The 24,381-nt window shown below is 52.7% G+C and overlaps 1 protein-coding gene across 1 annotated transcript; it reads left to right on the top strand.

Annotated features, from left to right (window-relative positions):
* Positions 1-3,103: 3,103 nt before the first annotated feature.
* On the top strand, positions 3,104-23,793 carry RNF169 (ring finger protein 169). The gene is made up of 6 exons (XM_050971622.1): positions 3,104-3,434; positions 11,114-11,190; positions 15,662-15,808; positions 16,506-16,618; positions 17,246-17,345; positions 19,098-23,793. Exons 1-6 carry the CDS (start codon positions 3,104-3,106, stop codon positions 20,265-20,267), a joined length of 1,938 nt encoding a protein of 645 aa, XP_050827579.1. The 3' UTR covers positions 20,268-23,793.
* Positions 23,794-24,381: the final 588 nt, after the last annotated feature.

Genomic DNA, 24,381 nt, shown 5'->3' with positions numbered 1-24,381 from the left:
GATGGGGCTGCCTGAAGCTCAGGAGGGATTCCTGCTCTGATTCCACAGCCTTCCTCCACTGTTCTTTATGACTGGTGACCATGTCCTTCATCTCTGGCCTGCATTTGGGGAGGAGGCACTGCGCCCCACATCAGGCTGACAGAAGTCCAAGCTGTCAGATGGGAATTAAATGGAATTATTTTCTCTGCCATGTTCCAGAGCTAAATCAAGCAAAGCCCCTATTTTCCTTGTGCCACACGTTCACACAAGTCCCAACCTCAGCCTGAAGCCTCAGGGGTTTCCCCTCCTCACCTGGGGATTCAAAAACTAGAGGGCAGGGTTAGGTGGGATACTGGGAAGGGATTGTTCTCTGGGAGGATGGAAAAGCCCTGGAACAGGTGCCCAGGGGAGCTGTGGCTGCCCCTGGATCCCTGGCAGTGCCCAGGGCCAGGCTGGACAGGGCTGGGAGCAGCCTGGCACCGTGAAGGTGTCCCTGCCCACCTCAAGGAATGAGATGAGTTTATTGTCCCTCCCAGCCCAGCCCAGCCTGTGACTCCCTGCTCCCTTCCTCCTGGGTGACCAGCGCTGGGGACAGCTCCTCAGGGAGGCCTCCTGAGGGTGGCTGTGCTCGGGGGATGCTCATCAGAGGGTTTCCCATGGACTTTTCTCCGGGGTGTGGCACTCCCCCGTGCCCGGGAGCCGGTGGGCTCCGAAAACCTCCACAGCCACACCTCCTGGAGGGTGTGAGGCACACACTGACTGGCGAGGCTTAAGAAGGTAATTTACCAATGGAAGCACCTAGTCCAACCTGGAATGGGAAACCTGCTCCTTTTTTTAGAGTCTGAGCATGTTGCCAAGCACAAACCCAAATAAATCTCTGCAATCTGTGCAAACCAGTGACACAGAGAGGACAGTGGTAAGAGATCCTCCTCCAGGGACGGAGATCAGCAACCAAGCAAGAGGCAGGGGTGGAGAAAGACTGGATAAAGCAAGGGGGAAGGATAGAGAGGGAAAATGGGAGAGCACAGCGTGTGTACACCGTGACCTGTCCCACCTGCACCCCATGGAAGGTGGGACCCAGCATCATCGCTGGGAGCACCGGGAAGAGAAACCGCGGGGGCAGCTCCTCGGGAGGGGTGAGCAGCAGGGAAACGCTCCCCGACAGGCTGGACAGGGCTGGGCAGGGCTGAGCTCTTGGCTGGGGACGGCAGGGTTTGAGGCTGGAGCCTTGCACGGGCTTAGGATTCCCTCTGCAGGCCAGCCCTGAGCTCGGCACATCCCGACCCGCAGAGCCACGGAGGGATTCGGGCGGAAAGGACCTCAGGGCTCCGCAGTGCCACCCCTGCCCGGGCAGGGACACCCTCACTGTGCCAGGCTGCTCCAAGCCCTGTCCAGCCTGGCCCTGGGCACTGCCAGGGATGCAGGGGCAGCCACAGCTCCCCGGGCAGCCTGGGCCATTTCTTTAGGTCTCTTGTAAAACATTTGTTCCCAGTGTTCCGTTTCACCCTGCCCTCTGGCCGTGTGAAACCGCTGCCCCCTGGGGGCTTTGGGTCAGAACACGAGCTGGAGGCACAGAAACCAAGGCTGGATGTGCAGGAGCAGTTTGGGAGCTCAGCTGGCAGGGATCCCTTCCCAAACCCAGCCAGCCAGGGACTCTGCAGAGCCCTGCACAGCTCTGTGTCCGGCAGGTGGCTTCGGTGGGGACGTGTCCCCTGCTGCCACGTCCTCTGTCCCTCTCCCCAGTGCCCAGCTCTGGTCCAGGCTGATCCTGGGAGCAGCAGGGAGCTCAGGAATGGCACACTCCCTCTGACTCTGGCCAGCAGCAGCAGCGTCTAGGGGACAGACAGACAGACTGCTGGACTAAGGCCAGTCCCAAACCGCTGCCATAACTCATCTCAGTACAGCAGCACGAGTTTTTTGTTTCATGAGAAGCAACTTTTTTGTCAACTGGCTCTTCATGGAGCCCACCACAGCGGGGATCCACACGCTGGTATCCTTTTAGTCATTCACCAGCCAGAGACAACTAAAGATAGAAGTGTGGGTGAGATGGAAAGTTAATGATATCCCCCAGCAAGTTCCTGGCTCTTGTGCAGAGGCTGTTCCTGGGCATGGATCACCCCTTCCTCTCTCCAGCCCAGGAGAGAGGAGCCTGCTCAGGGGGGCTCAAAGGTGCAGGGCTTCGCCTCTGTCTCTCAGCCACATCTTCCCTTCTGCCAACCCAATGCAGCTGAGAGGCTCCATCAGAGAGGGTGCTAAAATACAATGAGAAGACAGATTGGTTTGGTGCCCCAGTAAAGAGATGAGAAGCAGAAGAGAAGTGCAAGAGATTTCCATAGCAACTGGTGCAGAAGCTCTGCCTCCTCTGGTTTGCTCTGAGTCACCATCCACAGTGGTTTAACTCTGGCTGGACACCGGGTACCCACCAAAGCTGCTCCCTCACCCCCTCCTCAGCTGGACAGCGGAGGGAAGACTGAACAAAGGGCTCATGGTCAGGATAAGGACAGAGAGACCAGCCACCCGCTACAGTCACGGGCTGGCAGAGCTGGGGGGTTCACTTGGGGACACCTCAGAGCCCTTACAGTGCTTGAAGGGGCTCCAGGAGATCTGGAGAGGGACTGGGGACAAGGCCTGGAGGGACAGGACACAGGGAATGACTCCCACTGCCAGAGGGCAGGGATGGATGGGATATCGGGAATGAGGAATTGTTCCCTGTGAGGGTGGAAAAGCCCTGGCCCAGGGTGCCCAGAGAAGCTGTGGCTGCCCCTGGATCCCTGGCAGTGCCCAAGGCCAGGTTGGGCACTGGGGCTTGGAGCAGCCTGGGACAGTGGGAGGTGTCCCTGCCACGGCAGGGGTGGCGCTGGGTGGGTTTTAAGGCCCCTTCCATCCCAACCCATCTGTGATTCCATGATTTGTCCCCCAAAGCCGGGTGCCCAGCCCGCCCCGTCCCGACCGGGACCGGCACCGGGACCGGCACCGCGCAGGGGGCGCTGCCTTCTGCCGCGGCGATGAATATTCATGAGAGGGCGTGGCCAGCGCGCGCTCATTACTATGCCCCGCGGGGGGCGCCCCCTCATGAATTATGCGGGGTGGGCGTGGCCGCCGCGGCCCTTCAAAGTGTGGGAAGATGGCGGCGGCGGCGGCGGGTGCCGGCGGCCGGGCCGCGGTGCGGGGGCGGCGGCGGCGGGGCCGGTCCGCGGCCCAGGAGGAGCAGGAGGCGGTGGTGCTGTCGGTGGCCGAGTGCCCGGTGTGCCGCCAGGCGCTGGTGGAGGCGGTGACGCCGCCCTGCCGCCACTCGCTCTGCCTCGCCTGCTTCCAGCGCTGCCTGCAGGGCCCGGGCCTCTGCTGCCCGCTGTGCCGCAGCCGCCTCTCCACACGGGCCCGGCGGCAGCAGGCCGAGCCCGCAGCCACCACGGCCGCCGGAGCAGCGGGCGGGGAGCAGCGGCCGCCGGAGCAAGGTGCGGCGGCGGCGGCGGCGGCGGCGGCGGCACCTGCGCCCCCCCCATCCTGCACCGGGAGGGGCGGGGGGGGCGCGGGGGCGGGGGCGTGGCCTGGGGGCGCGGCTGCCGCGGAGCCGCGGTGAGTTCGCGGGGGCTCAGCCCGGGGGGCGGGGCCGCGGGCGGGAGGTGCGATGAGCTCAGCCCGGGGGGGCGGGGCCACCGCGGGACGTGCCGGGAATCCGCGGGGCCCGGGGGCGGGGCCTGTGCCCGGGGGCGGGGCCAGGCGCGGGGTGCGATGAGTTGGCGGGAGCTCAGCCCGAGCCGGGCGGGACCGGGCGGGGAGGGGGCACCGGGGCTGAGCCCCCGCTCGGGGCATCGGGAGCTGCCCCAGGGGGATGGAGAGCATCGTGCCATGGAGGGGCTGCGGGGATGTTTCCCCGCTTCCTCGGGTGGTTTTGTGATGCTCTTGGCCCAAAAGTGAACGGTTCCAGCAGTGCTGCCGGGGGCTGGGCGGGTTTGTGCTGCGTCAAGACAGGAGGGGTTTTGCACCGTGGGAAGTCCTAGTCGCTTGTTGACATAGAAAAAGTCCATCGTCCCTGTGTTCAGAGCTTTTAGCTGCACGATTGCTCCCTGCTTCCAAAGGCAGATGCCTTCTCGACTCCCAGAAAACTGCTCCCTGTGTTCCCTTCAAAATAAATCCTCGTCTGAGACAGTGGCATTGCTGGAGATGCCCAGCTTGCTGCTGTCAGAACTTGGCATGCACTGCTGGATCTGTTGCTTGGAGAGGTGTTGCAGCAGTGCCCACTTCAGCAAGGCAGCAGCAGTGCTGAGGGCAGCCCTGTAGAGCAAACAAGGATCTAAGCTGCAGATAAACATCCTTTTAGCCCAACCCGTTCCTTTCCGAGCGTGTTTCTGGTCTCCCGCTCCCTGCTTGTGTCAGCACCCTCTAATTGGCTGTGGGAAGAATTGGCAGGGTGAGCTTAAACAGCTCAAATTGGTGGTTTGAACCAACCCCACTAACCTGGAAGAGATTTAGGAAGGATTTGCTGAATCCATGAGCAGATGGGCTGTCCGGGGGGGCTGAGCCGAGCATTGGGAGCGGTTCCTCTGGAGGAGGGACAGTGGGAACTGCCCCAGTCAGTCTGTGCTCCAGGGCAGTGGTGTCAGCCGTGCTTAGATGCACTCCTTGGCTGAGAGTGCCAGCCGTGCTGCAGGAATGCCTGTGCACTGTCTGAGTTGGGCTTCTTAATGGAGAATTAGTTCTAAAAGTTCTCTGCTTGTTCTGAGTTGTGGGAGATGTGTGTGGGACAAAAGGGAGTGGCTTCTCACCAGGTTTGGATGGAATATTGGGATGAAGTTCTTCCCTGTAAAGGTGCTGAGGCCCTGGCACAGTGTGCCCTGAGAAGCTGTGGCTGCCCCTGGATCCCTGGAAGTGCCCAAGGCCAGGCTAGATGGGGCTTGGAGCAGCCTGGGACAGTGGAAGGCCCATGGCAAGGGGTGGAATGAGGTGATCTGTTCAGCCCCTTCATCTGCTGCTCTGTGCTCCTCCACTGAACACATTGGTTAGGCCTGCTTGCCCTTCCTTACATCCAGCAGCCTGCCTCTCAAACACCTTGTCCTTGTTTAGAAGGGGTTTCCAGGAATAGCTGCTTCCCGGGAACCAAGGGGAGGCTGACACTGTTGTTCCTTCTCCTTGCCCTGCCTGAAGGGATGGGTGACATTTGCTTTCTCCCAAGGCTCACGAACCCGTCGCAGTCACCGTGGCCTTGTCCATGGATGTGTAATGTATATATTTATATATCTGTTTATCAGTGTCTGTAGGCCTTGAGAGGGGGCAGCGAAGGCAGCAGTGCCCAGCTCATCCCAGCAGTGCCCAGTGCCAGGACAGAAGGCAGAGGACACAAACTGAAACACAGCAGGTTTCACTGGCCATAAGAAAAACACCTTTTACTGTGAGGGTGACCAAGCACTGGCACGGGTTGCTCAGGGTGTTTGTGGAGTTTTCATCCTCAGGGAGAGTCAAATCCCAGCTGGACATGGACCTGGTCAGCCTGTTCCTCTGGAGACCTGGTTGGGTCTCCAGAGGTCTTTGCAACCTCAGTTATTATGTGATTCTGTTATCAAACACCGATTAAGATCAGGTATTTAATTAAATCACTTAAAACTACTCGGTATGACCACTTGCCATACCTTGATTATTCCAGTTTAAACCAGCTCATTAATCATGGTTCCGTGTCCCAGTTTTCATTATTCCCTTTGGGATTCTTCCATGGTAGTGGGCCGCAGGAGCCCTCGGACCCAGCCTGAGGCTGGGGATTCTGCCCTAGGTGACCAGAGGGGTGGAGAGTCCAAGTCCTTGTCACGACACTTGTCACACAGCACTGGACAGAAATCAGCAGGGACACGCGCTCGCTGCCCGTGCTGGGTCTTGGCATGGGCTCAGCTTGCCCGAGAGCTCCTGGGCACCTGATTCCCCAGGAGATGCCCTGCTGCCTTCAGCCTGGCCCCAGCTGCTGCTCCTGAAGGATGCAGGTGGCCCATGGGTCCCACGTGCTCCCTGTGGGCATCTCCAAGTTCCATGGAGCGCCTGGGAAGGCGGGACTGGGAGCTGAAGCTGCAGTGCTGGCTGCAGTGCTTTGCTGAGTGGGGATTCTAATACTGAAACACTTGCTCGGTGGAGTTCTTGGAAGGCAGAGAGGAGCAGCAGATGGGAGGCTTGGAGGCTGTTTGAGGATTCATTTGGCCAAGGAGAAGGAACGGGATATGTTTGCAGAGAGGTGCTCTGCCCAGTTTGTGAGAAAATAAGTACATTCCCATTTCAGAGCATCAGATTTCTCTTGTTTCTCCTCTGCCCAGTAGCATTGCACAGCAGTCACTAGCTGAGCTCGTGCAGGAGGGGTGGTGTGTTTTTGCCAGACTTGTAAAATGACTTCCCCCTCCTTCCTCCCAGTCCTTTTTTGGCAGTGGTTTTCCCCTTTCCCCGCTGGACCAAACCAGTCTGGTTCTTGAGCATTTCCTGGTGATTCCTTGAGTTCCTGTTGTTTCTGTTGTTCTGTAGCCTGTCACTAGTTGTTTTTTTGTCTCAAGAGCACTACAGGTTTGGAAGTGGCAATCCCAAAGAAGCCTGTCCCTGTCTCGGGAAAAGCAGTGATTTGCTCCCCACATCAAACTGATTAAAGCTGACACCATCCCTGTTTTCCTCCTTGTCACAGTGTTGTATTGCTGGTGGGACGAGTTAAATTTAAGATTTCCTAGGAAGACAGGAGAGGGTGCCTCTCTGGGGGCAGTAACTGTGCCGTGAGGCTGTCAGAGGGCTTGCACCTCCATCTCTTTCCTCACTGTCCTCTCTCCAGCGTTCCACAATACTTAAATTATTTTTAATCTGCCATTCAGGCCGTTAATGAAGAGAGTGATTAAGGCCAGACCCAGAGCTAGCCCCAGTGGTCAGTGTGAGAGGCATGGCAGTGGATCATTAACTCCTGGAAAATAATTTTCCAGTTGAGTAGTGGTTACACCTGTGCCAGGGTCAGAGAATTCCTAACTTCTTGTTTTGTCTTTTGAAAACATTTAAGATTTCATCTTCAGCTGCAGGAGTTAAAAGGAAAAGTAGTGAAAACCTCGAGGGAAAGGGAAGCTGCAGAGCCTGCTGAAAGTTTCCATGGAAGCTGGGGGCGAGGGGGACCCGCTGCTGCTGGGGGCAGAGCTGGCACTTGCCCGATGGCATCGGTTTGGCAGAGCCCAGGATCCTCTGAAGGACAGACAGGGAACCAGAGGGTTCTGAATCGAGTTCAGCTTTGCTCTCAGTCAGCCCGTGTTGCTGAATTCACCAGATGGAGGTTTCTGGATCTTTTGGCAGTAAATGTAAAACGTGCTGGTCAGGAGTGTGGCTCCATGGAGATGGTGTGTAAGAACCTTCCGAGCTGGTATACAAAGGATGGGCTCGCTCAAGGGGATGCAGGCTGCAAGTCAGATGCCTCTTTTAGAGAAAACCAGTGTTAAATAATTAGAAAATCTTTTGTCCTCTCAAATGGTGCAGAAATCGGTTGTTTTTTCCAAGACTGAGCACAATAGGATGCAGCTCTTGACTGCCAGCAGGAAAAAGCAGGATGCCAGGTTTGATCTGCCACCACGACTGTTTCAGTGCTGTCACCAGGCTGGGAAGGAGCATCCCAACAGCAGCCCTCCCAGCAGCCCTTCAGAGTCAGCTTCATTCAGGAACCACTTCTGCTGACCCACAGATCACTTGAGAGGAAGGGCAAGCAGGAGATTTGCTGCAAATTCATATTAAAAGCCTTTTCTTCCATAGTTTTGCCTGCTTTGCTGTTGTCCTAGGCTGTGGCACACATTGAGCCAGCTGAGCAGCCTTGTCCTGGACCTGAACATCCAGAACTGGCACAGGGAGGAGTGCCAGAGAAAGAAATGGGATGCTCTGATCACCTCCCAGTGCAAGGACTGGTCTGGTTCCACTTGGGATGGTTCTGTGCCGACAGCAGCATCCTTGGGTGCAGCACCCTTCTGCCCGCTCAGCAGAGGGGGTGCTGCCCCTGTGCCCAGCCCTGGAGGCACCTCTGGGTGCTGTGTCCAGCTCTGGATCCTCAGCACAGCAGGGCCAGGAGCTCCTGGAGCTCAGCAAGGGCCTGGAGCATCCCTGTGCCCAGGAAAGGCTGAGGGAGCTGGGGCTGCTCAGCCTGGAGAGGAGCCCCAGGGAGAGGGGTCTCAGCCCTGCCTGGCCCTGTGTGCCTGTGTCCCTGTGTCCCTGTGTCTGTCCCTGTGTGCAGAGGTCAGAGCAGGGCCCAGGCTCTGCTCCAGGCCCAGCAATGGCACCGGAGCCACGGGCAGGGGCTGAGCCAGGAAGTTCCAGCTGAACATGAGGCAGAACTTCTTTCCTGTGCACTGAGCAGGCTGCCCAGAGAGGGTGTGGAGTCTCCCTCGCTGGAGATATTCCAGACCCCTCTGGGCACAATCCTGTGCCCTGGGATGGCCCTGCTTGAGCAGGGAGGTGGCACCAGGTGACCCACAGTAGTTCCTTCCAGCCTGACCCATTCTGGAGTTCTGTGGAATGCAGATGTACATCATTGCAGACATTTTTGTTCTCATCTCTTCTCTGCAGAGTTGGAAATTTGGGGACACATCTCTCTTTGAGCCATCTGTAAAATATACTAGTTATATACAGATACTGTTGATAAAGTTGGCTCCACCTGGTGTTGGACCCCTTCAGCTCAACCACCACAGCTTAGACATAAATGTTATTCCATTATTTAAAATTTCCTCAGCTTGCTGAACCCAAGTGAGAAATGAGAGCACTGTCGTGGCTCATCTTTGCTGCTGCGTGTTTCCCGCAGGTTAGCTTGTGCCCTGGAGGGGAAAACTCCACCTTTTTAGCTCTGGAGACAAGCCTTAAACCTTGAGGAGTAATTGAAGTTGGCTGCAGGCGAGTTACAGATTGCTGCTGCTTTGGGACTGTCTCCGTGGCAATTTCAGCCTGATAAAGTTCACACAGAACTGGAACCGCTCAGGGCCACAATTGAAAAAATATTTTGGGAAGCTGGTGGAGGGTTTCCAGCATGGCTGGTTGCAGGAGCAAGGAACACAGCCTGGCCTCCCCAGCATCAGCATCACTTGGGATTTTTGTCACATGGGTAGGGACACCTGGGGTGTTGTCCTTTAGGAACAAGCCTGGCTCGTGCAGGCGTGTGAGTACGAGGAAACAGCAGCTGTTTTATGAGAAAAAAGGCCTTATGATCTATATGCCTAATGTTTGCTTGCATGAGAGTATTGGTTCCCCCACCCTGCAAGGTACCTGTCATTTGGAGGCACACAGAACCAAAGGGAAGTTCTGTGGCAGGAGCTCACCTGGAGAAAAGGAGGCTCAGGGAGACCTTGTGGCTCTGCACAGTTCCCTGACAGGAGGGGACAGCTGGGGAGGGGGTTTGGGCTCTGCTCCCAGGGAACGGGACAGGACAAGAGGAAACAGCCTCAAGGGACGTTCACTTTGGGAAGCAGGAGGAATTTATTCACTGAAAGGGTGATCAGGCATTGCCTAGGGAGGTGCTGCAGTCCCCATCCCTGGAGGTGTCCAGAGAACAGCTTTGGATGGGGCACTCAGTGCTCTGGGCTGGGTGACAAGGTGGCATTGGTCTCAGCGGCCTCAGATGTCTTTCCCAGCCGAAATAATATTGGGATTGTGTGAAAACCTGTGGTGGATCTGCTGGTTTATATCCTTTAATTTTAGCAGGGTGGGGAAAGGAAGTACCCTGATGTTTCCTCCTTGCCCAAACCTGCTCCATCCTGACTCTGGGATGATGAGCTGTGCTGCACCCTGCCTGGCACACTGACGTGGATTGAGCCAGGATGGTTGTCCAGGGGTTGTTGTTTTGTTCTGGCTGTTTCCTTTGCCTCCAGGCTCCTCCAGCTGAAGTGCAGCTTGCCCAGACTTGCATTGCACGGAAGTGGGAGGGAGCTTGGAGGCTGATACCAGCAAGGGACTCCTTTAGGAGTAAGAGACTCCAGGGATGGAAGTTGAGCCATAACCCTGTGCCAGTATGCTTTTGGTTTCTGACTTCCCAAGGGAAAGGGAGGAAGTGGGAGCAGGACAAGGAAATTGTGCCAGACAGAGCATCCTGCCCCTCAAACCCCTGATCTGGGGAGTGCCCTGCTAGCAGGAAAGGCTGTGCTCACTCAGGATCCGTGGGACAACCCTGCAGGAGCTGAAGGGGGATGAGGAGGAGGCATTCCCGAGCAAACAGGGAGCATTCCCGATCCTCTGGAACGGCAGAGGGGCAGGGCTGGGAATGCGGGGTGTGCTGCTGCTGCTGGCAGCCTGTGGGCCTGCAGCAGGCACCTGAATCCTGCCTTTGCTCCTGGCACTCAGATTCCCTGTGCCTGAATCCTGCCTTTGCTCCTGGCACTCAGATTCCCTGTGCCTGAATCCTGCCTTTGCTCCTGGCACTCAGATTCCCTGTGCCTGAATCCTGCCTTTGCTCCTGGCACTCAGATTCCCTGTGCCTGAACCCTGCCTTTGCTCCTGGCACTCAGATTCCCTGTGCCTGAATCCTGCCTTTGCCTCTGGCACTCAGATTCCCTGTGCCTGAATCCTGCCTTTGCTCCTGGCACTCAGATTCCCTGTGCCTGAATCCTGCCTTTGCTCTCTGGCACTCAGATTCCCTGTGCCTGAATCCTGCCTTTGCTCCTGGCACTCAGATTCCCTGTGCCTGAATCCTGCCTTTGCTCCTGGCACTCAGATTCCCTGTGCCTGAATCCTGCCTTTGCTCCTGGCACTCAGATTCCCTGTGCCTGAATCCTGCCTTTGCTCCTGGCACTCAGATTCCCTGTGCCTGAATCCTGCCTTTGCCTCTGGCACTCTGATTCCCTGTGACATCCCCGGGCTGTTCCTTCAGCCCTGTGTTTGCATCTCCCAGTGCTCCCTGATTGCTTAACTGCTTGTCAAGGACTCTTGAGAATCTGGCAGGAAACTCGGGAAGTGCAGAGTGGGATTGCTTGGCCATCTCCTGCTGATGTTTCTGTATGTTAAACAGAGCTGTGATAGCAGTGGCAGAGTGTAAACATCTGGGGTTGAAAAAAGTGCTGCAGAAGCTCTCGTGCAGCCTCTGGAGATCTCACCCTCTTTGGGAAGTAATGGCCAGCACCCGTTATCCTGCACTGGAAAATAATTCCCTTTTTTTCCCTTTTCTTTCCAGACTTTATATTCAGAGCACCCATTAAATTAAGCAAAACAGGAGAACTCCGGGAAGAATATGAAAGCCAGCTAAGGAAGGTCAGTATTTTTGGGTAATTGTGGTTTTTCTTCCAGAGCAACTTGGATTTCCTGCAGGAATGCCATCCTACCTGTAGGGAAACCTGAAGGGCTCTTTTTTCCTGTTCTTTAACAAAGCTCATTTATTCTCTTTACACTGTTCAGCCAGTTCAGGAAATGGCTGTAATTGTGCATGTAGAAGCCAAATTTTGCTGTCTTAGCCTGCTTTCCAGAATATGGGAATATACCTTCTTTGGAGTGACTGTTTGCTTGTGGATGTGATTCCATAAAGGCTTTTGCAGCATAAGGCATCTCCTTCTCCTCAAAAACAAATATTCCAAACTACAGCTTTCTATTTATTTTTAGCCAAGAATAAAATGCCATTTAAAGACCAAAAAAAAAAAAAAAAAAAACCAAATAAAAAAAAAAAAAAAAAAAAAAAAAAAAAAAAAAAAAAAAAAAAAAAAAAAAAAAAAAAAAAAAACAAAGCAAAAACACCAAAAAAACAGAATAAAGGCTTTTCAGCTGGTTTGGAATTAAAGTCCATGAAAATATTTTTTACATTTTTGATCTTTGTGATCTTGTTTTCTCTTGAGATGGGTTCAGCCCCTCACTGATTATTGTACCTGCTGGGCAAAATGAACCTGAGGGGTTTTTCATTGTTGAAGAATTTTCTTTGGGTTTTCACTTGTAGATCTCAACAAGTGCAAAAAGGGCTGGGAGGCTGATTGAGTTAGAAAAGCAGCCTTGTCTGAGTAAGAAAATAGCTGGCATTTCAGGTAGATAACTAGTCTGGGGAACACATATATGTGTGAGGAGACAGTTAAAAAGCATGGAAGGGTCTTCCCTGTGCTTCTCCTGGATGGAATTAGCAGTGGCACTGGTGGGCACTGTCACTGCAGGTTGCTAAGATGGCTCTGGCTGACTGTTTCACTAACTGATCATAGGAATTGCAAACTCTTCTCCAGCTGAGGTGCCTTGCCAGGAAGGCAGGGACACTTTGTGTGCAAAGTCCCGGGACTTGGGGCATTTTCAGCAACAATCCTCTGCCAAATTTAAGGAAGCTCATTTGCAGCATGGTCAGGCTGCAGCTGAAAAGGTTTTTACATCTACAGCTTGACTTCAGCAAAAAGATACCAGCTGCAGTCCAGTGCCAGCCCTCCTCCCTTCCCTTCCAGTCAGAAGGAAATGCCTGACCCTGTGTCCTGCACTTGGGCATGTTTTTGTCTTGCTCTCCTTCAGCCTGCTGCCTTCCTCTTCCTGCCCCCTGCCAGATGGGAGATGGGTTTCTTCCCCCTGCCAGCACAAACTTGGTTTTTGTGAAGCTCAGCTGAAAGGGCCGTGTGGGAGGAGATTCTGTGAATCGTCATTGAGGAAATGGCAGTGAGGTTTGGCTGGAAAAATGACAGCTGATGGTGCAGTCACACTGTTTCCTTCTTCACAGAATGGTTTAGATGGGAAAAGCCCTCACCTCTTACCTGGGATGAGAGACTGACTCTCACCTGCCTCTTCCCTCCTGGCGGGAAGTGGTAGGGAAGCCGATCTGAAAATTGTCACTGTTGCTACTTAGCAAGAGATTCTTGGTATCTCTGAACTTCTGAATCTGGGAGGACTCAGGTGTGGGAATGTAAGCTTGTATAGGATTTGGCTTCCTTCCCTGTCTCAAGACACAGGGTTTCATCCCAGCTTCCCTGCCTGTGGAATGGGGATAACCTGCATGGGCTTTCCTCCTGAGGAAGGGACAGGAGCCTTTCCAAACCTCTTTACATCTCAGATGTGAGTTGCTTCATCTGACTGAACTCTTGACCCGATTCCACCCTTTTTGCAGCTGAAAACAAAGTGGAACCATAATTATGTTCTGAAGAGACTTTATTTGACATGGATTATCTCACAGCTTAATTTTCTCAACTGCCTTTCAGAATGAGGTAGATTTCTGCTGCCTGTGCAGGACAGCAGGATTGGGGTTTCCTCTGTTGTGCCCTTCTTGGTGCTCTTGCATTTTATGTTTTCCCAGAGGAGGCTGTCATTTCTGTGCACTCAAACCCTAACTCATCCTGTCCAGCTGTCTTTCTCTCTATCACAAGCTAGCCTGTTGCTTGTGAGCACACACAGAGTGGGAGGGAAACTCCTACCTGAGGCATGTGCTGACATGCAGCCTCCCAGTGCCAGGGCAGAGCAGCAGGCTCCGGGAGGCAGCAGAGCTGGGCAGCTCCTGGAGGGAAGAGAAGATTCCAAACGTGAGTTTGCCCAACTTTTGGAACTAAATGTCAGTGTCAGGAGTGGTGGTTCTGAGTGAACAAGTGTCCATTGCTTGTACATTCCCCCCGCTGCAGCTGCAGTGTCCCAAAGGACTGAAATGCATTTTCTGGTTGCTGTGCTGTTCACAGCAGCTGTTGGTGCTGCATCCAGTCTTTCAGAGATGCTGCTCAGATAACACTAGGTCCTTCTCCCAGGGGACATGTTTCACCCTGCATTGTTTCAGTTTCTCGTCCTCCTGTCCCAGCACAGCTTTTCCATGTCTGGAAGGAATTCCTCTGGGAGACAATTTAGATTAAGGCTACTTCAAATTATTATTTTTGAAATTAGTACAGATTTTATCATTAGAGTTTGATTTTGCTTGCAACCTTAACTCTGGACCTAAATTATTTTCTTTATTCTATTAATTAGGATTGTTGCCTTTTTGACTTCACTGTCAGCAAAGCTTGGGTTGTCACCTCACACTACTTGTGCCATGTATTTCCCCAAAATCCTTAAAATTCCTGTGTGTTGTTACCTATTCTGGTGTCTTTCGATTTTATAATTTAGCCAGAAAAGTGAATTTTTCCATATAACTTTCTTTCACATGAGAAATATAGAGGGACACGAGTGCTGGGTGGTATCTCAGCCAGCCAAAAAAAATATAAATCTTTATGATAAATCTTGGTGTGAATTTGTTTTTCAGATGCTTCCAAAAAGGCAGAAATACTGTTGACTTAGAGCAGACTATTCATCATGTCTGCATCATGTGGTCACAATCTTTGTTAGTCAGACACTGTTGTAGTTATTGCCTGAGATTATTAATAGATGAGGAATTTAAAGATACATCTTAGAACAACTCTAAGCAAGGAGTCAAACCAGTCTTTGAAAATATTTGCTGAACACCCACAGTCAGCCAAACAGTGGAGTTTTTCCTGGTTTCTGCCTTTTTCCTCCTTGTTTCTCTTCCTCATCTCTGGGGCCTTGGATTCAGTAGGATTTGGGTCTTTGCCAATTTGAAAATCACCACGTGCTCTTCCTGTAGTGCCTCCTGAACTCTGTTTTCTTTGTCAGGCTTATGTCCGTACTTCTGAAGGTTTCCCTTCCTCCAGCAGGGAAAAAAAAAACCACTAAATATTTTTGGAAGGAGTTGTTGCTCCCTTTTTGAGTTAGGGAGCTTCTTAAGCACCTGAGGTGCCCCTGCCCAAATATGAGGAAAAGCCCAGGGATATGAGTTCCTGGTGCTGTGGTTCATGAGCAGGACAAAGAGGTGTCAGTCAGAGGTCTGGATGGCTTCTGGGCAGATGGAGGAAGGAGGGAGGATCTGTTCTCTGTACAGATGGATGGAGACTCTTCCTGGGCAGTGTCTAAGCTGAGGAAGAGGCAAGGCACAAGCTGGGAAAATGGCTGGGGGATGAGGGAGAACTTGGTTACCCTGGGCAGGGACAATCAGATGGTGCCCAGCCTGTTCCTCAGGAAAAGGCAGTGGAAAGGAGGAGAAAAGGGGTCTTGTTGGTTTTGACAGCAAAAAAAAAACCAAACAACCTGGCAGGAAAGGGGAGTTTGATTCCTTAGGTGAGGAGAACAGTGCAGCAGGACAGGCAGCCCATCAGAGTCCGTGTACCTTGAGTCCCAGATCCTGGCATTCCCTGTTTGAAGCTGAGCTCAAGCTTTGAGGCTGGGGTAAGCTGCCAGGGGAAAGGTGGCCCCTCTGGACCCCCTCCATCCCAACACATTGGTGAAACAATGGGATTTCATCTCTTGTGTAGCTTTCCACGGGGGAATTGCTGCATCTCACCTTTTATTTTAGATAAAAGCTGCTGCTTGTGTGTCTGCCAAACTGTGTGTGCTGCGTGTCAGGCCACTGGGGGGCTAAAACTGAAATACCACAGCTTGCCTGGAGCTGGTCTTGCACATTTTCATATGTGGTGTGATCACCTACAAGCAGGGAAAAGCTTTTGTCTCTCTATTTTAGAAAATGCAGTGGCAGAGGAGGCTCTGTCCAGCCCTGGGCCTCACGGTGCCTTTGTTGTTTTGCAAAGAAGATAAAATCCATGATACTTGTGTGTAAAACACAAATGTGGTATAGAAGCAAACCAATCTTCACATTATTGTGAGAGAGAGGCAGTGGCTCTACCCTGGAGTGGAGAAATGGAGGCACAAAATTAAATGATGGGACCAAACTCTTGGACTTTCCAGGCTGTAAGTGTAGGACTTCAAATTATAACTACCCAACCTTCCTTGTCCTTATTTCCAGCTGAGAGAAGAGAAGCTGCAAGAAGAAAAGACACCTGAGGATCTGATTCACAAGTTCATCCTAGATGACATGGATGTAGGGAAAAGAAGAATGGAGGAGCAGCAGAAAAAAGATGAATCTGTGGTGCTGAAAGGGAACCAAGACTGTGTAAGTGAGCTCACGCTTCTCCTTCCTGCCCACATACCAAAATTTTCATTCTTTGGCTTCCCAGGATTCCTTGATTGAGTTTCTGTAGTTTATGAAGGTTATGAGCTGGCAGAATGTAAAGATCTTTGTTAATGAGAACTCTCTTCTGAGGTCTGTTATGTTCTTCTAGAGGTTTCTGTCCCCCTTTTTACTCTCTGCTGTGTGACTCTTGCTGACACAGCAGATCCCCACAGCTTTGGGGATATCCTTGGTCTTCAGGCTTGCATGCATTCCCATGAATATTTCTCCACAAATGTTCTGCAGTGAAGTTGTACAGCTGAAGTTCAGCACATTCTTCATGCTGACTTCTGCCTGTTTCCCCTTTCACTGGGGAGGCTCTGCAGGAAATGCTCTTAAAATTTCCATTTGATAGGCTGACCCATGGGGGCTGAGCAACCAACACCCTGCAGTAACCTCTAGTGTAGAATTTTCCCACATTTTCTTGGTCAATAAATTACCTTTATTTGATGACTAACAGCTATGTATAGGAGCTATGTGCTAATTTTTGTATTATTTATGCCTTATGTCCTGTCACATTATCAGTATAATCAGAAATGGGGGATCTGGGGATCTTCAGCACTTGGCAAGAAAGAGCTTTATTTTCCAAGTTACTCTTTTTGTTGTACATGTCAGCTAACTGTTCCTTGGTTGGCTTCAGTTTCCTGAGCGTCTCTCGGACTCCGAGAACGAAGAACCATTCCAGGGCAAGCAAACACACCGCTCAGCTTTTGTTTCCAAGACCAGTGCTTACTCCTTTGCCTTCCTTTCCGGGTAAGATGCGGAGACTCTGTTTCATGTCCTTTAAAAATGTTCTTCTGACTTGTTTTAAACACACCTGACATGCTCCAATTCAAAGGGTGGTTCCAATCTAAAATAAGTGGGGTTTTTTCCCTGGAATTTTAGAACGTGGTAGTTCTGTCTGATTACCTCCTGCCTGGAAGTTAATGTTCATCCCATGAAGGAGGAAAATCATTGCCTGTAGATTTAAACCATCAGTCATAAATCAAAATCCTGTAGGATGAGCTCAAGAGTGCTGGTTCCCTCCTGCAGCACAGGTATGAAGGGATGGCATCAGCCCCAAACTCCCTGGAAGGCTGTTGCCTGGCTCAGTGGAATAAGCAGGTGTGTTTCCAGGGGAGAAGCAGAAGGCTTTCCCCAGCTTCCTCCTCAGCCTGGCCTCAGTTCATCATGGGCTGTGGCAGAGGTGTTCGTGCTCCATGTGGAACCCCTGAACGCAGAGCAGGACTCTGCTGCAAATCCAGGATTCCCGGATCCCTTTGCCCCCAAGGCAGGGGAAGTATCTCTGCCAGCCACGATGCCTCTCCCAGAGGGAGCAGCTGCCAGGGCTGGTGAGCTGGTTGTTCGTAAGGTCCCTGTTCTCCCCCCTCTGCTTTTCAGGAATTTAACCTCCAAGGTGGAGAGGAGCCGGAGCTGCAACGACACCATTCAGGAGAGATCCAAGAGCAGGCAGAGATCAGCCCCAGCCACCAAAGCAAAGGTACAGGCAGCGTGTGGAAGCAGGTTCCTGTGTGTCAATGTCCTTATCTCAGGTTACACAGCACCAGCAGTCTGGAGATATCAAATGTGGGCTTTGTGGCCCTGTTATCACCACATGTGGGGCCAATCACCTCCTTGTGGCTCCCAATAAAACCTGCTGGCTTAGGAATTGCTAAACAGAAAAGCAGACAGGTGTCAGGGTTCTTGTGCAGCTTTGGAGGCTATTTGGAAGTTGAAAGGGTTCTCATCAGGCTTTTGTTTTGTGATTCAAGGCTGACTCCCCAGCCAAGTAAAGAAAAATCTTTCTGACATTCAGGAAAATAATCCTCTCTTCCTTTCCTCTCCAAAGCTGTTTAAACAGAGCAAAACTCATTGCTTTCCTGACATCAGGGTACATTGGCACTTCATACTACAGAAGATACAAAGGCCTGGTCTTCATAGGATCATAGGATGGTTTGGGTTGGAAGGCAGCTCAAAGCTCATCCAACCCCCTGTCCTGGGCAGGGACCCCTTCCACTATCCCAGGGTGCCCCAAGCCCCATCCAGCCTGGCCTTGGACACTTCTAAGGATGGGGCAGCCACCCAGCTGCTCTTGCAGGATGTTCCCCCTCCTCGTGCTGACACCCCTCCTTCTTGGGATCAGTTTCACCCCAGATGGAGAAGGAGGGGGTTCAGGTCCATGAGGAACAGAAACCTGTGCAGTCCCACCACGAGCTGCTGGGAGCCTGACTGAGCCCAAAGGAGCATCCATGACTTACCTTCCCTCCAGGGACTGTCTTCTTTTTTAAGAGGATGCCTTATGGACATGACCAGTAGATTTCCAGTACTGGTTAAACCTCTGTTAACAAGTGTCCTTTTTCCAAGCCCAAAAAAGGACACAGTTAACAGAGGATTAACCCTTAAAAGCAATAGCCTGTTGCATATTCATACACCTCATACATGATGCATAAATTCCATTCAAACAGAGGATTCTGTCTGGTCAGTGTCAGCTCCTTCCTCTGACTCCTAATGGTGGGAAGAAGTTAATTTCTCCTGATAAGGGAGCAATAAATTCCCTTTCTCTGAAAGATTGGGTGTCCTGTGGCTGCTATCTCAGTGCGAGTCCTTTCTTTAGAAAAAAGTATATTACACAGCAATAGTTTCTATTTTAATATTTTGTTATAACCTTAAACTAGATTTACCACACTACTTAAGAGAATTAATACAGCATTACTTTCTAACACAACACATATAATATTCATTTTAATGTTTGCAAAAAGCCAGTCATAAAATAGGCATTTTTCACACCTTTGTTAGGAAAATTAATCCACAAACACCAGAGGTTTATGTCCAAAAACGAGCCAGAGGAGTCCTTTCTGGCTTTATTCCAATAAAGGGAGAGGCCACGGGGAATTCCCCTGGGATCTCTCACATTTTTGGAGGATGCAGCCTCCTTTTTATCCCAATTTCCCTAATTTCCCTTCTCTCTTTCCCCATTGGCTGAGGGACTTGAGCTGTACAGACTCCCTGACACAGAAGATTCCCCTCTAATGTACAACCCTCCCTTTCCATTTTTAATTCTTACTGAATTTAGGGGTTTTTCTTCCCCATCATTTCTTTCCTCTTTCAATGTCCGGTTTCCTTTATCAGCAAACCCAAAGTTTATTTGTAAAAGCAAATCTCTTTTCCATTCACCCATCAGTGGAACCCTTCCCGTTGTTCCTTTTCTCTCCCGGGGCTGGTTTGTAAAGACCCCCTTGCTCTGCCCTTGCAGGCGCCGCTGCTGGGGGTGCTGTCGTGCGCGCAGAACCACCGCTGCCTGTCTGCGCCCGAGCTGACGGCCGAGCGCCGCCTGCTGCTCAGCGCCGCCTCCTCGCTGTCGGCGCTGCACCGCCCCGAGCGCTCCATCAGCCCCGAGAGCAACGACAGCATCTCCGAGGAGCTCAACCACTTCAAGCCCATCGTCTGCTCGCCGTGCACGCCGCCCAAGAGGCTTCCCGACGGCAGAGTGCTGAGCCCCCTCATCATCAAGTCCACCCCCAGGAACCTGAACCGGAGCCTGCAGAAGCCGACCACCTACGAGGCCAGTCCTAGAATACTGAAGAAATGGGAGCAGATATTTCAGGAGCGTCAGATCAAAAAGACTCTCTCTAAAGCGACCCTTACGTCCTTGGCTTCCGAGCCTGGGGAAGACGTCGTGGTTCCTGACATCACCAACTCCGGGGGCTGCCCTAAAGAGCAGCCACAAGCTCAGGAGGATCACCTTCCACCTGACACAACAGCAGGGCCTCGCCCCGAGCTGGATTTCCTCCCTTCTGTCAGTGAGGTGAAGCTGGGGAGGGGGAGTGAGAAGAGCAGGGGCTCACAGGCCTTAGCCGCTGATGACGGTGCTGCCGAACCAGACGTGAGATCAAACGTAACCTCCCTAAACACACGGGTGGCTGAAGTCCCCGACCTAAAAGTGAACGCGTTCATGGACAAATCCTGCCTCGGCCTGGGCCCCAAAGCGCTGAGCAGGAGACTCATGGGCATCGGCGCATCGCTGCCCGACAGCAGCGCGCTGGCAGTGCCCCTCAAGCCGCCGGGGAAGAAGCAGCTGAAGTACCTGAACAGCAGCGAGCTGATGCACGTGCAGAACAGCACCTGCAGCTCCGTGGAGAACCTCCTCGGGGAGCAGGCGCCGCTGCTGCGCCGCGGCCGCAAGCGACGCTGCAAAACGAAGCACCTGGAGCACAACGGCTCCGTCAAAAGACTGAGGCACGTGGCCTCAGGGGAGGCGGAGGTGCGGGACGTGGAGCAGAAGCTCCAGCAGGAGGAGGAGGACAGGAGGCTGGCCCTGCACCTGCAGCGGATTTTCGACAGCGAGAACAGGACGGTGGAGAGGCGGAGAGTCCGCGTGGATCGGTACCTGCTGCGCTCCAAGAGCACTCTGGGGGCCAAGTAGCACTGCTGGGCCATGCTGCCTTTCCAGAGGACAGTGAGCTTTATCAGATCTTCTTAGAGGAAAACTATTTTTTGCCCTACTTCACCCACACAGTTGTTTTTCGTTTCAGTGGTAAGACATTTCTAGGTCCAGTTCAGAGAGAAGCCAGCGTCCTTTCAGGTTTAAAAAAAAAAAAAAAAGAGAGAGAGAGAATGAGAAAAAAAAAATCCTCTGGTCCATTGGTGTGGAGGAATTGTCTGTGATCCCTGTGAATACACTGCAAGGCCTCCACAGGCAGGCAGGCACACCTGGGATCCCCAGCTAGGAGGGGTGTGAGTGTGGGGTATGAGGACCATGCCTTGCCAAGAGAAATATGAGCTCTGCTCATAGAAATTGCCTGAGAGTCTTCTCCTCTCTGCCTGCCCCATTTTCTCCCTCAGGCTGCATCTGGTTGTGGGGTCAGCCTCTTACCCACGCTCTGTATTTCTCCTGGGGAGTCCTAAACAGAGCCCCCCTGTAGTACTTCCAAATGAATGTATCTCACTGTCTGCAGCAGCAGCACAGATCAATTGTCACTTTTTTTGAAGCAGAAAGCCAAATGCAGTGAAAAGAAAGACCTAAAATAGGGATTTTACTGAAAAACCTGCCCCTGCTCCAGCTTCCTGGCTTCAGGCTCAAACCACTAAGAAAGCTCAGGTGAGTGATGCACTACAAACTTCCAGGCATGAAGCTGCCTGGAGCAGAGCTGGCTCAGAGCCTGGGCTTGGTGGAGCTTGTGTTCTCTGCCCAGATGTGGCAGGCCACCCTCTGAGTGTTTCTAACCCTCTTCCATGTATTAATTTCATGGATTATTTCCATGTTGACATTGCTCAAAAAGTACCTTTCCAGCTCAGCCCGTGGCAGCTGCCTTGCAGAGTATTCACGGGGACCCTTGTGTGGGGCAGGGGTTGTGGCTTTGCCTGTCCTGCCCCCCGTGTGCCAGGGGTGTTCTTGGGATGAGCACAGTGCAGGGGCAAACTTCCCTATGGATCCTGTGGAGGGAGGGCAGCCAGTGCACATAAATAGACAGATCTGGTCTAACTGCATTGCCCCATTTCCTCTATCTGAAAATGGCTGCATTTCCTCCCTCCATCCTAAACAGTCAAAAAGAAAACAGGAACTGGTTTTCTTTTTCACTGCAAGGACCCTGGCAGGCTTTTTTTTCCCCCTAATTAAACTGGATTTAAAAAAAAAAAAAAGGGGAAAAAAAAAAGAAAAAAGAAATCTTATATTTTATTGGGTAAAATTTATATATTTTAAATACTATATTTCAACAGATCGACACTTTTGTTTTGAGAAATCTTATGGCAACGATTCCATAATATATATCTCTATCTCTGCATCTCCTTGCCACACAAAGCACGGGATGGTTCAGGCTGTACCTGGGGCTGGTGGCACCTGGCCTGCCCTGCCTTCCTCTGCTGCGCCGCAGCCTGGCAGGTGCTGCTCCAACAGGAGCTTTGGACCCAAACCAAAACCTGCTCCTCTGTCCAGCTGTGAGTTAGAAGGAAATTCAGGAATTAGAGCCTTGGCTGGGCCCAGAAGAACAGCACAGAGAGAAGTAGTGATGGCCTGGGTCTGCCTGGGGAGCTCAGGAGGGAAAGCCGCAGCTTTAACTCGGGATCCGTGCTGGATCCGTGTTTTCCCAACATTTTGAGCTGCAGCATGCACTTCCCAGGTGCATTCAGATTTAGAATTCTTTTTGCAGGCCCCCTTTTCTGCGGCTCATCCCTGGAGCCCCAAACAGACTTCCCTAAACAGTTTCCTTTTTCTCGTGGTGTTTGTGGGGGTTCAGCTGGGGCTGGGCTGCTTACACCACAAAAAAATCTATTTACACGCTGAATGTATCTTTTCTTCCCCCTCTTAAAACAGATTTCACAGCCCAATGCACTATGCCAGTGTCTTAAATACCTTCTTTGGAAAAGATTTTATAAATGTTCAGGGGTTTGTGCGGTAATTTCCTGATCCCAAATCCAAGCTGGGCAGAAGTGTAGGAGGCAGTGCCTGGGCTGGAGCTTGTCCCCGGCCATGAAAAGCTTGATGGGACCCCCAGAAGAGAGATCCCAGCTCCCCAGGCACCACGCACAGGCCACGGCATCTGCGTCCAAGGAGACCTTTGGATGTGCAATCACAGTCCTGTCCTGGAAGGGCTGCGGCGACGCAAAGCCAGGATGAATGTTCTATTAATTTAACACTCTCCAAGTCTGTGTAAGCTCGCAAAAACCAACAAAAATTGTAAATAATTACACTCAAAAGAGCAGGAGCACCCAGCCTCTCCCCTGTAAAGGTCAGGAACGACACCACCTTTGCCAGAAATCATGCCAGCCAAGAAGGAAGATAGCTCCTGCTGAACGGTGGATGCAGCACGAGATCAAACCAAGCATTTATTCACGCTCCTCTGAAAGTCCTCTGCGGCCCTCAGCTGCCTTCCCTCCGGGATGAAGGCATTCCTGGCTGGCTGTGGGGCAGCACGGGCGAGGGAGCGTCCTCCCAAAGTGTCTCCTCCCGAGGGGCTGGGGTTGGTTCCCTGACAGAAGGACTGTCTGCCAAAGATGCACCGGCTCCCAGACAGCTGCTTTCCCACCCTCTGGAGCTCTGTGCCCGGGAAAAGCCGCGCAGGAAGGCCCGCGCTCGGAGTCAGCCAGATGAGACAAATGAAGGAAAAGTGCCAAAAGGGATCGTGCCAGGTGATTGATTGTATGACGTTGTTCTATATTGTCAGTATTTCTCTTCCAATGCTCTTGTACATGCAGTGCACAGTAGTCACGAAGTGTAGCTTGAACAAGCGCTTCTTTGCATTTTCTCAGCGAAAGCAGAGGGGGAGATCCAAGCCTTAAAGACTCTCAGAAAACAAGCCTTTAGCAATGCTGCGAGGGCGGGACAGCCCTGTCCTGTCTCCCGTTGTCCGGCAGAGAGCTCGTCCCACGGCCGAGGGAGGCGTTTCGGCTGGGGCACACGAGACACGGCCCCGCGGGATGTCACCAGCGTGGAGCTGGGCTGGTGCCCGAGTGCCACCCGCGCCCGGCACTGCCCTGTGCTGTGCAAGAGCCGCGCAGCCCGGCCAGCTCCTCACCGAGCACACGGAGAGCCGCGCTGGGCTCCGCGGGGCCGCTGGGGAGCCCTCAGAGCCCGGCTGTCGCTGCACTTCCCTCAGCCACGCTTTAAATCCTCGTGCTTTGTGTTCCCCCTGGCCAGCAGAGCTCCGGCTGGCTGCGGGCTCTGCTCTGCTCCCCGCCCAGCCCCCGTGTCGCACGGACACACAGACAGGCACCCCAGGACCGACGGCTGGCGTGCATGTGTCAGATGTGCGAGTGGAATGACATGCAGGCGTCTGTCATGTTGTGGCTTCTGTTGTTCGAAACAGAGTAAACCCTGCTCGTGAAACAATTGTCACAAACCAGAAATCATGTGTACAAATAACAGTGTTTGTTTTAACAGCAACCGGGACTTGAACTGCAGGGCAAAGGCCGAGGTTCAAACAGAATAAAAGCAGATTCTGACAGTGAAACTCCCTGCTTCGTGCTGTGCTTGGAATCAAGCAGGATCCGGCCGCTGCTTGTCCCTGACAGGTGACACCGGCCTCCATCCGAAGGAGGTTGTGGAGTAATCGTGGAATCACAAAATCATTTGGTTGGAAAAGCTCAGAGACCCAAGTTCCCCTTCCTCTGGGGACAAACCCGTTTTAGTCCGAGGCTGATCTGCCAGCAGCTGGGTTTGGGCTGGGGTTAATCCAGCTGCAGATAGCAGCACCCAGCAGGCTCTGTGTGCCACCCTGGCAGGGCTGAGCCCCTGGTGGGCAGGGAGAGGCAGGTGCCCCTCGTCCCTCCTGTCCGGATCCCGGCCATCTGCAGCAGGACGTGCTTCCAGCTCCAGTCCCAGGGGCCATCCAGCTTAGCCTGGCATCGCCAGCCATGGAAAACGGGGCTCCTTGTCCTGGCAGCTGTACATGAAGGGTCTAATGACAGAACAATAAGCAGCATGCTCCTCACGTGGCTCAGCCACACAACAGGTCTGCTGTATGGTGTTGGAGATCATGGAACCATGGAAGAGTTAGGGCTCCAAGGCCACCGCTACCCCCTGTCCCCAAGTGCCACAT

Source organism: Serinus canaria, chromosome 1, assembly GCF_022539315.1.
Source record: "Serinus canaria isolate serCan28SL12 chromosome 1, serCan2020, whole genome shotgun sequence".
Taxonomy (NCBI): Eukaryota; Metazoa; Chordata; class Aves; order Passeriformes; family Fringillidae; genus Serinus; species Serinus canaria.
The sequence above is the reverse complement of the archived record's forward strand: the minus strand, read 5'-3'. Positions and strand labels throughout refer to the sequence as shown.